The sequence below is a fragment of the Ascaphus truei genome, chromosome 4 (genome assembly GCF_040206685.1).
Source record: "Ascaphus truei isolate aAscTru1 chromosome 4, aAscTru1.hap1, whole genome shotgun sequence".
In the NCBI taxonomy this organism is placed as follows: Eukaryota; Metazoa; Chordata; class Amphibia; order Anura; family Ascaphidae; genus Ascaphus; species Ascaphus truei.
This window is the reverse complement of record NC_134486.1, coordinates 331,788,748-331,805,815: the sequence shown is the minus strand read 5'-3', so window position 1 is coordinate 331,805,815 and position 17,068 is coordinate 331,788,748. Positions and strand designations below refer to the sequence as shown.

At 41.5% G+C, this 17,068-nt stretch overlaps 1 protein-coding gene across 13 annotated transcripts in view; it reads left to right on the top strand.

Moving 5' to 3' along the window:
- The window catches only part of ADGRB3 (adhesion G protein-coupled receptor B3), an 892,370-nt gene that overhangs the window by 372,771 nt on the left and 502,531 nt on the right, over positions 1 to 17,068 (top strand). For all 13 annotated transcript variants that reach the window (XM_075598089.1, XM_075598088.1, XM_075598086.1 and 10 more), the window contains one exon: positions 644 to 808. In XM_075598089.1, coding sequence (XP_075454204.1) covers positions 644 to 808 — 165 coding nt within the window. The remainder of the gene's footprint in view (positions 1 to 643; positions 809 to 17,068) is intronic.

The window sequence follows — 17,068 nt, the reverse complement described above, 5'->3', positions numbered from 1 at the left end:
AAATCCTTTAAGGCAATTAACCCCTTATAGAAACCAGTAGCTAAACAAGAAGGGGCTACAAATATATAAGAGTGTGGGTTTGGTTTTGACCTCACTAAGATTATGTTTCTCCTTGTACATATCTGTTTTTAATTTGTTTTGGTTTCAGAGCTGTGTTGCTTTCATTTCTGTATTCGGGTTAGATGCCGAGCTGGTTCTGATGAGCGGGTTGCAGATATTGAGAGGCTGCTTGGAAGCTGTCATGGGTGGTTCTGTGAAAATAGTTTTCTGTGAAATTTCACCAATGATCTGTAAAGCTTTACAAAATATATTCCTTGTATTAGTAATACTCCCCACTACATGTTCAAACATAAATCAGGCTTACTTAACAGCTTTGCACTCCTTAGCCACATTTAGGTAATTTCATATGACAATACCCAGGTTTCTTTTATCTTTAGTTTTTGTGAGCACCTCACTATGGGGCACATCACTTCCATCAAGTACAGGTACAGGTTATCACACCAATTTGGGGTTTATCTCCCATTCAAGTTAGTAGGAGTTTACGCCAGAACTGGTGCGATAAACTGGCACTTGATGCATGTTCCCCTATGTAAAATATTAGATCATTATACTGATGGTGCTTCCAATGCTTTCTCACATACAGCTAATGGTCAGTGGAACCAGTGGGTTCATTGGAGTGGATGTTCCAGGTCATGTGATGGTGGTTGGGAAAAACGATCACGAAATTGCCAAGGTGCCTCTGTTACTGGTCAGCAATGTGAAGGATCTGGTGAAGAGGTTAGAAGATGCAGTGAACAAAGATGCCCCGGTGAGTTTGAAATAGAAATATAACAGTTTGGAATGCTTGACTAATGCATTTCCAATAGAAAACAATTAATCAAAACATTTGTACTGTCAAACATGAAGCCTGCGGAAATAAAGGATTTCCAAGGAGAAAACATGTGACTGCTCACATTTACATGGTTTTGGTCTTTTGGAAAAACAGAATGAACTCATCCTGAACATATTCACTTATAAGACTGTGTCCTCTAATATGTTTTACAAGTAGCCTTTTTTCAGCATGAGGAAGGCTCAGAATATACAAATGTTATATATATATATATATATATATATATATATATATATATATATATATATATATATATATATGTGTGTGTATATATATATATATATATATATATATATATATATATATATAGACACACAAAAGGAGAATGATAAATAACATACCCATTTGGATTTTGTGGGAATGGAATTGACTGATGTCCTTAATTTGATGCCTCCAAATAAATAGATGATACATTATAGTGCAATATACTGTATGTCTGCATTTTCATGTATACATTGTAGCTTTTGGTATATTGAAACAATGCATCAAAATGGTCCATTATAATGATAAATTATATTTAATGTCCTCCAGCACGAAAGGGTTTTATAAATCTAAGATAAAAGTAGAAAAACGTCACTTTCTAAATTATTTCTTCCAAAGCAATGTATGTTTGGTAAAATAGAATTTGATTTATTACTATAAATTACATCAGTTTCATTTGAAAATGCCTGTCTTAATAATTACAAGGAGAGTTATCTCTCTGAGAAAAAAAACCCAGTGTTTTATCTTTCAGATTTCACTTGAAACATCTGCATGTGAAAAAACAAGTGGAAAATGCAGGCAGCTGCAATCTTGTTTTCAAAGGTTGCCACCTGCTGTTAATAAAATATTTTACAAATACATCCATGAGACGAATATTACAGTGTTACATTATGCACACCGTTATCTTCACGAAATAAAAGATAACATATAAAGAGGCATAATATTCACACAGTAAACGTTACACCTGCTTTACATTACACACACTCAGGGATGGCCCAGATATGTACACACGTTGTGTATTTTAACAAAATATGGTATAAACTGATGCATAATGGAACATTTTAAATGTGCTTTTACCATTATTTTTAGCACTGTACTCTACAATCATTTATATATAAAGCACTAACTAGAGTACAGTACAGTGAGGAATCAAAGACAGTGGCATATATGTAGCAAATATAACATATGATAACAAGTTATAACATATTGATGGGTAAGAAGATTAGTTTTCTAAATATCTTGCATTTTATTAGTTTAATGTATCATCATTATTTTTTAATAATCTTGGAGGGCCTCGGTCTTTAATGTAATTAACTCATTATTCATTTAAATTAAATTTGTTTGTTTATGTTACCCCTCTAAAATGACATATAATAAAGCATTTTTAAACATGAATGTGAAAATCATGTGCATTCTATTAAATATTATATAATAATACGAATACAGCATTTACATTTATGTAAGACTGCCTTAGTTTGAACTGTTCTTGATAAATTGTACTCTATTATGTATCTCTACAGTAATAAGCAAGTCCTTCCACAGTAATCCAATGTATTCGTCAATAGCACTGTCTTACAGATGCTTCTTGTTTGAATCATACACATGGAACACTTTCCTCTACTCCAAGCAACAGACCTTTATCATATTCATTAAAGCTATGTTGGTTTTTCATACAAGGTTTTCATAGCTGCCACTCATTATTAAACTGCATTATAATATTTCCCATAGTCTTAAAGTGCGTGTAGCTATTTATTGGTTAAAAATGATAAACCTTCTAATCTAAAAGAGTCTATTATGCATTTTGAAGGCGTGGACAGACCATGTCTAGGGTTTTTCTAGGTAATTGCTTACCATTTTTCAAAGACAGATTGTGTGTCTCATACAACGGAATATAAGTACTGTACACTGTATACTGTATTTACAGTAAATAATAGTGTTATGGAAAATAAAACAAGAGTCCCAGACTCGCATAGAAAACATCAATAATTCAAAATAGAGTCACTAGGTCATATTCGCTGTGGGATCTGAATTAACTGTAGTCTTGCATGCAGCTGGTTGTGACAGATCCAATGCGATCATTCTTCCTCTAATTATAGAGGTAAATAAGAATTTTAATCAGTTAGTGTTAGGACCTGCTAATGGTTATGCCTTGATGTGGGCTAGCAGGCTTATAACGCTTTGGCCCAAGGGTTTAACTAAATTACCCTTTTTGAAGAGAAATATAGGTATTTCACTGTGTATTTTTGTCATATTGGATGTAGCTTTGGGCTTCTTTGTTTTTTGTTGTATAACTGTAGTAACTAAAATGATAAATCTTAGTTTTCAATCCCCCAAATTGTCAACATTGTTAAAAACGATTACAAATGTACAGTAAGTAATTTGATTTATTCTGATTTCACATGAACAGTTGTTTTGTAAATGCCAAATAAATGTAATGGAAAACATATGTACATATGTTATGCTTCCACAAGCCCAGCCACGGTGATATCTTCATGAATCACTTTTTTGTTTATACTTTACATGATTCTTCATTCTATTATGTTTTTTAATGATTGTCTTTGTATGGGAAAGTTTAAAAAATTGGAATTACTTTTTTAGACTTCTTTGGATATGGAACCTTTATATTTATGAATGTCTTTTTTTTTCCATAAAGCCCTTTTGCTGCCCCAATGATCTCAGGATGTCACAAAGGACACCGCATGCCTTAGTCCCTTTTGACATCCTGACAATGTTTTTCCTCAGCTGCTATCTAAAAGCTGTCAGTGGGCCGACCTCCACTGGAACAGTGAAGGGAATATGAACAGAAGTGGAGAACCCTCCCTTCCATTTGAGTCATGTGGGGGCAACTGTGCACATTAAATCACTACCCAAGTGATCGCGTTGTCACAAATCTGGAAGTCCAGTGAACTTCCCAGTGTTGTTCCCTGGTGATGTAAGACTTCTTGTAGCAAAAGGTTGTGTCCTTCTTACTTTAACATTGAATTCCATAAAGCTGAAGCTTGGTTCCACACCATTTTGGGACACTTGTTTCTTGGCATATCCTCATATTTATTTCCTGTGTAAAAGAAAAAATAAATCAATATCCCTGTTGCGTCACCAATCTCCTGATAAAGTCATGGCATTCTTTTGACCGCTGGAGAGAGGCAGATATTGAGTGGATATCTCAGGAAACAGTGGATTCCTGAAGGGTGTAGGATTGTATTAAGATGTGTTCAAAATGTTTGACCATGCAAAACTAGATCAGGGACAAGTGTAGCATGGCTGGGATACTAATGCATTGGATTGTGGTGCTTTAAATGTACACATTTTTTTATGTACAAGATGCAGGACAAAACTGCATGTCTATTATTCCTTTCTGTCTGTATGGTAATAAAGAAAATAGATGTCCTGCAAAGATGCTTGTATCACATGCATTTCTATTTAGTAATATACAGGCAGCTTTGACTGCTTTCACTGTGTCCTTCAGTAAGGTCACCGTGTTGTGTGGCTAGCCCAGCCCTTGTTTCGGCATGTTTCCTGTACATCACATGGTGTATAACATGGGGTCAGAGGTGAAGTGTGCACATATTTTTCTACCTGGTTTTCCCAGTCATTAGCACAAGTTCTATAAATAAGGGATTGGTCAGAAAAACACACAGCATAGAACCCTAAAGAAATATAATTCCTTTATATACTGTAAGAGTTCTCACTAAGGGGGTTATTGATTAAACCGCGTTCGTGCCAATTGGGGCATGATCACAAGGAAAATCCAAACTAAGTCAGTGGGCGTTTCCATGAGGTAGTGCCGCAATCGTCACTATCATTATTTGATAAATAATCAACAAAATCTGATTGATCAGTTCAGTGCCAGAATATCCAGGAATTCTGAGGATTTTACTAAAGGCATATTGAAATGACGCTGCTTTATCACTAATATTATAACCTGTGAGTGAATTACTTTTTAGGATACACAATTGTTTTGTCATTTCTAAAGAATTCCAATTTATTAGTTATTGAACAGCCAAAAAGTGACACTTTGTTTATGGAAGCATACCTCATCTTTCATCTTTTAATTGTATAGTGCATATTTTCCTGTTTATTTTATTACATGAATAACTAATGCATACGTTTTATAGATGTTCATATTTCATTGCACAAAATAAAGTTATAGAAAAGAAACAGAGCACAACTCTCATATTGTAAAATAGTAATTATAATGCTACAAAAAAGTGTGGTAATAAATGTACGTACAAAATAAATTGGTTATAAAAGCATAGCATGTTTTGGGTACATGTTACTGCTTGTGGACTCACTCCATGGGTAGCCATCGCAGTCGTCAGCCCAGAAGCACAGCGTCCCTCGACCCAGGAACCACCAGTCCAGAAAATCCTCTGCTGGCGATGAGTCCGCTGGAGCGTCCCAGCACACAACCAGACAAGCTACTCCCCTTAGTATTGTCTCTAGGACTCACTTAGCCCAAGTTACAAGCTGCAGCTTCGGTACTTCAGAGCGGAGCTCCTGACGTGATTGTGGGCACGCCCAAACAAGTGACTCTCCAGCACCGGAGCAGCGGGTAAACCGCAAAAGCTGATCGGAGCACAGGCACGGCGATACCGAGAAATAAAGTATTGAACACTTGAACAGCACAGGTCCTACGTGTTTCATGGTAGTGGAAATTGTGGTGAGCGCATGTGGTGGATATATAAGAGATATATTAGAACACTCAATGGTGGTGGTGAACAAAAGAATAAAATCAGATAATACACAGTACAGAAATCAATGGTCAGGGAGAGGAATATAGATAACTATACTCACACGGCCATGTGTGAGCCCCTTCCCATCAGTTGTTTTCTTTGTGCATGGATTATGCAACCTCTATGAAACAGTCTCTTGTCCGGCCTATGGTGGGGCGCATCTGGTTTCCCAAAAACCATCCAGTAAGGATAAAACTCAAACCGTCCCAGTAAGGATGATAAGCAGAGGCACGAAGTAAAAAAAGAACATTTATTGATATATCAAAGTAAGTGTTAACTCACACAGGAACCTGACGAAGGAAAGTTTTTTCCAAAGCGCGTTATTCCTGTCAGTACGTGCATCCTATTGTACTCAGAAGGCTGCCGTAGCCCCCACAAGTTTTCCTCATTGCGGTCATGCAGTCGGATGTGGAAGTAGGAAGAAACCACGACGGAGCATTCCATGTGGCTACAGGAGCTGGAGAGTGTTGTTCTATATGTGAGTTAACACTTACTTTGATATATCAATAAACTGTTCATTTTTTATCTTCGTGTCTATGCTTATCATGCTTACTGGGACGGTTTTTGGGAAACCGGACGCCCTCTACCATAGGCCTGATGAGAGACTGTTTCCTAGACATGGCAGACTCCATGCACAAAGAAAACAACTGAGGAGAAGGAGCTCAAACATGGCAGTGTGAGTAAAGTTATCTATATTCCTCTCCTTGACCATTGATCTCTGTACTGTGTATTATCTGATTTTTATTCTTTTGTTCACCACCATCGAGTGTTCTAATATATCTCTTATATATCCATCACATACGCTCACCACCATTTCCACTACCATACCATATGAGGATCAAGTTCTTCAGGTTGAGCTGCAGTTTTTTATCAAGGGCCAGTATAATTAATATTATCATCTGGTTGTTTTATTGTATTTTACTTCTATTAACTGTTTTTTTGTTATGGTCTTATAGACAGATCACGAACATTGTTTTATCCAACGTATAACTGATAGGGAGCGCCACTGTCACCTTTTTGTTGCATCCCTACGCGTTTCATAGAATGAACTCTACTTCATCTGGGATAATGGAGGGATGCTGTACTTCTGACTGCAGCGGCTACCCACGGAGCGAGTCCACGAGCGGTAACATGTACTCAAAACATGCCCAGCTTTTATAACTGATTTATTTTGTACATGCATTTATTACCACACTTGTTTGTAGCATTATAATTAATATTTTACACTATGAGAGTTGTGTGCTGTGTCTTTTTCTTTTCTATGTCCATTCATGTGGTGCTGAGCCATCCACTCTGATAAGCAGCAGTCTACCATTATTATTGAAGATTTTTGTATGTATTTTTGGATCATGCTATCTCATTGTCACAATATTATTTTAATATTACAGTTTTGTCTTCAATTTAGGGTGCACTTTATTAGAGATATGTACTTAATTATTACCTAATCCAGCATTCACTTATACTTTATATATAATCACATTGTCACAACATAATACACAATTTGGTGCACAGTTTTCCGTTTTCTATATCACAAAATAAAGTTAAGCAAATTAGTCAAGAAATAAATTTTTTTCACACATCTTGCTTTTTCTTTCAGTCTCAAGATAAGTTGTGCTAAAGATAAAAAATGTCTCATTGATGTATATTGGATTTTCCACTGAAGATGACTTTTCCAAAGTGAACAGATTGTCAGACTACTTTGTATACTGTACATTTATTTTAATAAAGACAGGGAGAGAGATCAATGCATGCTATGGCAGACAGCCTTAACAAATAGTATGCATTGTGATAATGACAAAAATCAATGTATTTTGGTGCAATCAATTCAAATGAAAAACTAGCCATCCTTCAACCCAAGAAAAGAATGTTGAGAGCATAATATTGGGATAAATAAGTAATATGACATTGTACAAGCTAAAGTCAAATATTTGAAATACATTCATTTAATGTTAGAAGGGAAATTTGTTTTACCACCAATTAAGTGCAGTAAAGACAAATAAGTGTAGCCCTCTTTCCTGATGATATAGAGAGACTACTAATGCTGTATATACCTGCTGTCTCAGCGAGATCTGGGCCTCCACTAACTGGGAGCCTGGGGTAACAATATGTACTTGGCAGCGCCTCCACTTGCCCAGGATCCCCAATAAGTAAGATTCCCCTGGACAAGAATAATGATAATAATCCACAACGTTGTAACCTTTTACTATTAATTGAATGCAGAGCATGAACATACACCTATCACCCGTATAACCACAGTGCATACATATAAATATAGCAATGCAATAATTAGATATCAGTGGCCTTGTCACACTCCACCTTGGAATAATGTCCTTTACCCACCACAGTGTGCGCCCACCCGTGTCCAATGTACTGGACCAGTCCCTTGGTCACTTAACCCTCCGTGTCCCCAAAGAACCCTCCCCAAGGCGGGATCAGCGCCTGCAGGTACCGGTGTTGGTGCACTTATATACTACCTTCCGACCGCTCCAGCAGCCGGTAACAGTACTTCGCAAAGGATCCACCGATCCAGTGTAGTCTCTCACGAGTAGTTGCTTGACTCCAGCAGCTTGATCCCAAACCACTGGCAGCACAGCAGCGCAGGAAGAATACTGTGTTCCTGTCTGCTACTACAGTAAAGGGTATGCTGTCCCTATCTATGGCTGTTCCTTGCAGTACCACAAGCTGGTGGTGACTCAGGGTCTGCACTAGGGCCTAAGGGGAATCTCTGGCCTATGCAATGGGTCACTGACCCCCTGTAACACACACCTCCTCTCCCCTTGCTCCTCCAGGACACTCTGCTAGCGTGGTCTCTCTCCCACACTTCCATTTCCAGCATGTCAGCAATCCCTTCACTCCTATTCATTCCCTGGTGCCATGTGGCTCTGCTGAGGCTCATGGGAATTGTAGTCCCACCTCCCAGCCTCCTCTATATTGGCCAGCCGTTCGCGCGCTTACACTGTGCATGCTCGACCTACCAGGGGCGACCCGCCACACATCTGCTCTTCGCATGCGCAACGATCAAACATGGTGGCGCCCTATGCTTTCCGGGCCGCCGCGGAGCCTCCGAAGCACTGGAGCGCTCCCTGCTCTGCCCCACCCTCCTGAATTGCCAGCAGGTCTGCCGCTCGTCACTACAGCACCCGCGACGGAGGTACAATGGGGGGGGGGGTCAGGGGAACACCACTACACTCTCCCCCAGGTAGAATCCAACGTCCCCGCTTGGAACGTACACCAATGTCACACAGTTACACAATAAAAATGCATATATATATAGAAATACAACTTATCACTGTATACTCTACATAAGATTATACATTTCATTGAACATTCCAAACACAGATCTCACTCTATTGCGAGCCCACTGCTGAGCCTCATAATGGGGTGCCCTGAATTGATCATAAGTCATTCTCATGGATGGTTGACCCACTCTTTGGCTTCTACGCAGCTGTTACTCACTTACTCTGTTCATTTATGTAACTGTGCTTGTAACCATGTATTATTTGTTTTACTCTGTGCCCAGGACATACTTGAAAACGAGAGGTAACTCTCAATGTATTACTTCCTGGTAAAATATTTTATAAATAAATAAATACTCCCTCGGGAGAGTAACTAATCTCACTTTGCAACTCAGCTCTTCCCTTGAGGGGCTCAATGTTTCAACACAGTCTCTTTGAGGCACAAAGCATGGGCTCTGACTCTGACTCACTGGAGTCACCTCATCTGATGTTTGATCATGGGGCCCTTTACCTGTGGCTCCTTCGGGAGATGCCCCTGCGGTCGGAAGGCCCCTTTGAGAGGTTCCCTCCATAGAGTACTCAGAGTTGGTATTATTTACAGTCTCTGGAACAACCTCTGTTGCGTTTGGCTCCCCATCTAGGGAAGCAGTTGTTATTTCCAGATCTTCATCTCCTACTTGAGGTATAGGGAGCAGATGATTTGTATGCCATACCTTTACCCGGCCTTCTGAGTCTTTGATACGATATACCGGGAGGCCAGGCATCTGTGACTCCACCTCATATACACCGTCTCTCCAACGATCGGCCAATTTATGCTTTCCAGGGATGCTCAGATTGCGAAGGAGGACAGCATCCCCTGGACGAATTTCCTTATGAATCACTTTATGATCGTAACGTCTCTTATTACTCGCATTTAATGGAGCCGAAGCTTTCTCTGCCAATTTATATGCCTGCTGCAAACTGTCTTGTAACCTTTGCACATACTTGAAATGCTTCCTGTGGATACCCCCTTCGGTAGATATCCGCAGACGTACATCCACTGGTAGCCGAGCTTCTCGTCCAAACATCAGGAAATATGGCGTATACCCAGTGGACTCATGGCGAGTATAGTTATACGCATGCACTAAAGTCTCTACATGCTTACTCCATTCAGTCTTCTGTGAGCCCTTCAGCGTGCCCAGCATGTCGAGCAGTGTTCGGTTAAACCGTTCAGGCATAGCGTCCCCTTCTGGGTGATAAGGTGTCGTCCGGGACTTGGTGATACTCAGCAACTTAAACAGTTCTCGTATAAGATTACTTTCAAAGTCCCGACCTTGATCTAAATGCAATCGATTCGGCAGTCCATAATGAAGGAAGTACTGCTCCCATAAGACTTTAGCTACAGTCACAGACCGTTGGTCTTTAGTAGGGAAGGCTTGAGCATATCTGGTGTAGTGATCTGTGATCACCAGTACATTTCCGATACCTCGGGTGTCAGGTTCGATGCAAAGAAAGTCCATACACACCAGGTCCATGGGTCCTGAACTCTTCAGATGTGCCATGGGTGAAGCCCCGGTGGGTAGCGTCTTTCGCTGTATACAGCGGGTACACCGCCTACAGTGTAGCTCCACAGACTCTATCATTTTGGGCCAGAAGAAATGGTCACGAAGTAGCCCGAATGTTTTGTCAACCCCAAGATGACCATGGTCATCATGTAATGCGCGGAGAACCATAGGTTGCAGGATCTTGGGTAGGAACAACTGTCGTCTATCTGGATGGTTGTGATACGGCACTACCCTATACAATAGACAGTTATCCATCTTGAACTTGTTCATTTCTTTCATTAACAGGGCTACCATTTCTTTAGGGGCCTGTTTGAGCAATGAAGGATTTCCTTGTTGAAGAGCTTGATGGACTATTCCTACCACTGGATCATGAATTTTATATTGTACCAGATCCTTCCAGGCAATAATTTTGTCTGGGGTGATGTTCATGCCGTCCGGATGACGGTACGCTCCTGGAATAGACTTTGCTTGACACCCTAAGGAGTCCACTATCCTCAATTCCGAGAAAGCCACTCTGTCTTGCACCACCGCTGCTAGGGAGCACAAGGCCCGTACTCCTGGTCCCGGAATCTCTTCCCAATTACCCTCATCAGGAGTAGGATTTAGTCCAGGTCGACGGGCTAGGGCGTCAGCGCCAATGTTCATAGACCCAGGCTTGTACTTAAGGGTGAATTGATAATTCGAGAGTGCTGCCAGCCAGCGATGGCCCGTAGCATCCAACTTAGCAGACGTGTTGATATATGTCAACGGGTTATTATCAGTCCTACACTGGCGACACACTTTATTCGAGCTCGGCTAGTCCCACGAATTCGGGTATACCCGGGTGTATTGAGGTTTGTGACTGTTTTCTGCCCGAGTGCATTGGGTTATTTTCCAGGCAGGGATTGAAGCATTTTATTCCCGCTGGCTGCAATACTGCACAGTATATATATATATATACTGCATTACAATTCATGAATTTATGCCATCTGGTAGACACGCGAAGCATTGCAGCCTATTAAATCCTAATCATTATCATTTAACAGATCAGCCGCCCGTCAGCCAGGCATGAACCCAGGCTGGGAAGGCAAACGCAACGGGGCTTGTCAGAGGTGAGGAGCGGCGCATTCCAGGTATCTGCCAGGTACATACTGGGTATTTGCTCGAATAAAGTGTGTCGGTGCAGTAACTTAAAATTGTACCCCATACAAATAGTCATGCAGCTTGTCCACGATAGCCCATTTGAGGGCTAAAAACTCCAGCTTGTGCACAGGATAGTTCTGTTCGCTGGGCGTTAAACTCCGACTGACATAGGCCACTGGTCGGAGTCCGGTATCGTATTTCTGGTGCAACACGGCTCCTAAACCGTTAAAACTGGCATCAACATGTAGGATGTACGGCTGATCAGAATCTGCATAGGCCAGAAATGCCTGTTCACATGCAGGAGTCCACTTTTTCCCGAAGGGTGCTTAAGCGGAAGCGGCTTTCCGATCCGTATCCTCGAGGTAGATTTTCAGAAGGTTATTAAAAATCTTCGCTTTGTGTGAGTAGCCTTCCACAAACCTTTGGTAGTACCCGCAAAATCCCAGGAATTAACGTAATTCCATAACGTTATTGGGTCGCGGCCAATTCACCACTGCTTCTATCTTTCCGGGGTCAGTAGATATTCCTTCTGCAGAGACAATATGGCCCACATAGGTCACCGAGGTGCGGCAAAACCGACACTTATCCATTGACAGCTTGAGCCCTTCTGCGCTGAGTCGATCCAGTACTTTCATCAACCGCTCTTCATGCTCCTCCAGTGTCTTCCCGAATACTATAATATCGTCCAGATACACTAAGCATTCCCTGGGGTTCATATCCCCAATTGTCTTCTCCATTAGATGCTGAAAAGTGGCTGGAGCACCGCATATCCCTTGTGGCATGCGTGTAAATTGATAAAACCCTAACGGGCACACGAAAGCTGTCTTCTCCTGATCTTCAGAGTCCATTGGCACTTGGTAGTACCCGGACCTCAGATCCAACACACTGAACCACTTGTTCCCCGATAGGGCATTTAAAAGAACTTCAATCCGAGGAAGGGTATACTGATCTGACACAGCTGTCCACGGGTGTACCATAGGCCTTGATGAGCGCATGCAGCATTGCTTGGGAATCGGCTTCAGGGTGATCATCCCGGCAGCTCTGTAACATATGGGAAGCGGGTGGACGCAGGCATTTCACGATCCGCTGTCGCTTTACGGCCTCTGTGCAGTTCCACTCTGGCAGCACTTGTTCTGCGTGATCCTTCCATTCTTCAAACTCGGCCTCGTCTAAGGGGGTAGGTTGAATCCCTGAAAATGCTTTAAGTTTGCGATATTGTTTGACTGTGCGGAGTAAAGGAGTGCGTCCGCCAGCTGGACGGTGGACACATTGGGCGGAGAGCTACCACTAGGCCTGGATGCAGGGTGGTGTGTAGGGGATGGCAAGAACGAAGAGTCCTTCCACTGAGTGTGCTGACTGACAGGGTCTGGTGCAAACGTGACGCGGGACCCAGGCGTCTGAATGGCGGTATTGGCCGGCCATGCTGGGGAGAAGGATCTCTCCGTTCCGGATGCCCAGAGTGGGGGGGTCGAGAGCTGACGGCGTGGTAGCTCCGGATAAACCAGCGGGCATCTTTCCCCTGACAGGGCTTTTAAGACCAGGGCGTGGGGAACAGTCTGGTGACATTGTTCAGAGGTAGTTTCCAGCAGGAGCATCTTATACCCAGGGTAGTCTTTGTCCTATGTGTGAGCTACAATCTTGGCGGTGGCCATGGCTGGTGACTTCTGTATTTGGTCAGATACTGAGAGTACCGGGGTAAGGCTTGAGACTCGGTTCACTGCAAACCACGTGTCGTGATGACATTTGACCCACTTGCGGACCTCCTGCCATGAAGGTATAGACATTATTAGCGATAATTTGTGAATCTACTTGGGCACCCCAGGTCGGAGATCTCAGCAGCACCTCCAAATGTAGTCCTCTTTCCTGCTGATATAGAGAGACTACTAATGCTGTATATACCTGCTGGCTCAGCGAGATCTTGGCCTCCGCTAACTGGGAGCCTGGGGTAACAATATGTACTTGGCAGCGCCTCCACTTGCCCAGGATCCCCAATAAGTAAGATTCCCCTGGACAAGAATAATGATAATAATTCACAACGTTGTAACCTTTTACTATTAATTGAATGCAGAGCATGAACATACACATCACCCGTATAACCACAGTGCATACATATAAATATAGCAATGCAATAATTAGATATCAGTGGCCTTGCCACACTCCACCTTGAAATAATGTCCTTTACCCACCACAGTGTGCGCCCACACCGTGTCCAATGTACTGGACCAGTCCCTTGGTCACTTAACCCTCAGTGTCCCCAAAGAACCCTCCCAAAGGCGGGATCAGCGCTTGCAGGTACCGGTTTTGGTGCACTTATATACTACCTTCCGACCGCTCCAGCAGCCGGTAACAGTACTTCGCAAAGGATCCGCCGATCTAGCGTAGTCTTTCACGAGTAGTTGCTTGACTCCAGCAGCTTGATCCCAAACCACTGGCAGCACAGCAGCGCAGGAAGAATACTGTGTCCCTGTCTGCAACTACAGTATGCTGTCCCTATCTATGGCTGTTCCCTGCAGTACCACAAGCTGGTGGTGACTCAGGGTCTGCACTGGGGTCTAAGGGGAATCTCTGGCCTATGCAGTTGGTCACTGACCCCCTGCAACACACACCTCCTCTCCCCTTGCTCATCCAGGACCCTCTGCTAGCGTGGTCTCTCCCCCACGCTTCCCTTTCCTGCCTGCCAGCAATCCCTTCACTCCTATTCGTTCCCTGGTGTCATGTGGCTCCGCTGAGGCTCATGGGAATTGTAGTCCCAGCTCAGAGCCTCCTCTCTATTGGCCAGCCGTTCGCGCGCTTACACTGCACATGCGCGACCTACCAGGGGCGCCCCGCCACACATCTGCACTGCGCATGCGCAACGATCAAACATAGCGGCGCCCTATGCTTTCCGGGCTGCTGCGGAGCCTCCAAAGCACCGGAGCGCTCCCTGCTCTGCCCCCACCCTCCTGAATTGCCTGGGGGTCTGCCGCTCGTCACTACAGCACCCACAACGGAGGTACAACGGGGAGGGGGGGGGGGCAGGGGAACACCACTACATAAGTTGCTAGTTGAGAACAATTGTTTCTTACTTAGTGAAGCTATAGAGAATAATACATTATTTAAATATATATAACAGTGGTGAATACAAATCTTAGCAGTATTTAAAGAGAGCAGAATTGTGTTTTCAGATGGTTAGCATTGTGGCACGTGACTGTCAAATGCAGGAGGATAACTACCTGCATATAAAACTACTGCAAAATCTTGTTCAAAGAGGAATCTCCGACACGGAGAGACATCTGCCAATACCAGTTACTGATATTAACCAGTGTTATAAATGAGACTATTTGGCACCATGTGAAAGTTGGTGCTGTCTAAGACCGCTGGCCTCAGGGCAAATACCTTGTGCTTTGATGTTTGTCATGATTATGATTCTATTGTTTATATAACAGTTATAAAATATGCATGCTTTCTGAAATACTTTTTCTGCAACGAGGAAGATCAAAAGGAAAATAAATAAATATATAAGACCAAGAATAGAAAAACAGACTTAATAATGTGTACAATAGTATAGAGCATTTAACCCTTTTGCTGCTGTAGGGAGCCTTTCACTTATTTAATCAAGTTCCAGTCGTGAAGGAGTTAAGAGTTGGAGGCAGTCATTCTGTCAGCTTAATAATCATTGGACCTGATTAATCTGTCTGATGCAGTGAATTATTGTGATTTATTCTGTCATCAGCTATTACTGAGCCGCTGACATCTTAAGATTGTTAATATGACGTGTAGTACAAAGCTTCAGCATAATATCGAACACAAGCAATGCAAATCAGACTATCTATACTATCTATCCACCTATGTTAATCATCTGTCTGCATTGTACTTGTGACTGCAAAACATAATTAGAATATGTAGCACAATGCATATATTTATTGCACCAAAAAATCACTTCTTAACAAAGGTCTTCGCTGTACAGTATTTTAATTCAGGTCTTGACAATTCTTTTAAATATCACTTTCAACAGTCACATTAACCAGTCAATAAAGAGCTGGAATTGAACATAACGATCTAATAAACTGAGCATTTACCCAAATAACAGATACACCAACTATGTTGCTAATTAGAAGGCAAAGCAGCCAAAAGCACAAATCTAGCTGTGCCATCACCAGATTTCTGCTATTGCTGCTTTTTGCTGTCTTAACCTTTACGTTTAGAATTCCAGGCAGAGGTTTTCTGTTTTTGCAATCAATATACTGTACCACTACACATTTCTTTGTGATGGAAGCATGAATTATTCTTATACATGCTGCTTCCTTGGTATCTTTGTTTGTTTGTTCTTGCTATGGGTGACTTATTTTTTTGTGATTGACTTGTTCTTTTAGAAAGAATGCTGCAGCGATTCCAGTCTTTTATCGATTTGGGCCTGAGTTAAAAGGCAGACAATGCCCACTGGCAATCATTGGTAACAGTAAAGCTACCAAACCTCTAGAAAGCTCAACTAAGACAGACCTACGTGAACTAGCTACAGTATGTACATTATTACAGATATAAATAACTGGTTGCTGTAAAAATGAACTATATAGTACTTTATATAAAATAAAACAGAGTTATGGTATTTTTAACGCGATTTTTTGGTAAACTTGCATTTTTGGTAGCTTTATTTGTATAGGATCCAAAACATATTATTTTGCACCAATTTTTTTCTGAAATGATAATATACATTATAATGTATGTGTACTGTATGTAAAAGTAAAAGTACATACAGTATATGACTTCATGTGTTGTGCTTACAACACTTCCTAACCACTTTTTTTTTTGTATGCCTTTTCTGGTAATATATAGAAAAACGACCCCTGTTACAGATATAGCCAGACTCAATGTCTCGGAAACAGTGCCAGCTGCAGGATTGCTGTGGGGTCCATGGTTCTGGATTGGACCCTCCACAACATTAATCCTCTGGTGCCGGGGCAGTCATGGTAGCGTTCCTGCATCTTGCCCTGATACAAGATTGACCCAATCTCATAATTTAGAAAGAGATTAGTATTATAGCGTTTACCATCCTTTCTGGGTGTGCACCTAATTCACAAACTTCTCAGTGTTTATTTTCTGTTTTTTCATTTGCAGTTGTATATTTCTTCCATTGTGATAGAGGAAGCCCTTTTTGATAATCTTCTGCTCTCATACTTTATACTGTAGCTGAACAGAAGCAAAGCAGTAAAGGGCAATGAAATGAAAGTACTCAGAGTAGAGAGCAGGTTAAACTGAAGGGGAATTTCTAATTAGCTAAGATTTATGTTTAACATCATTGTGGTAAAAGTACATATATCAAACCTTTTTCGCAAAATAATCTAATTATAGAGGATATGTACAAAAAAATCAACCCATTTGGTTAAGGTTGAAACAGTAGTCAATTGCCCAGTTAAATAGTGTCAATTGACCGTTAAATTGATTGTGGTCAAATATCTTCACATACTCCAGTGAACTACTGTAAGAATAAATTATTTAAGGCAGCAGTCTGTACTTTTAAATGTTATTTCATAGGTACAGTATCTAGCTCCTTATTTTTCATAAATATTTGCATCTAAATGCAGC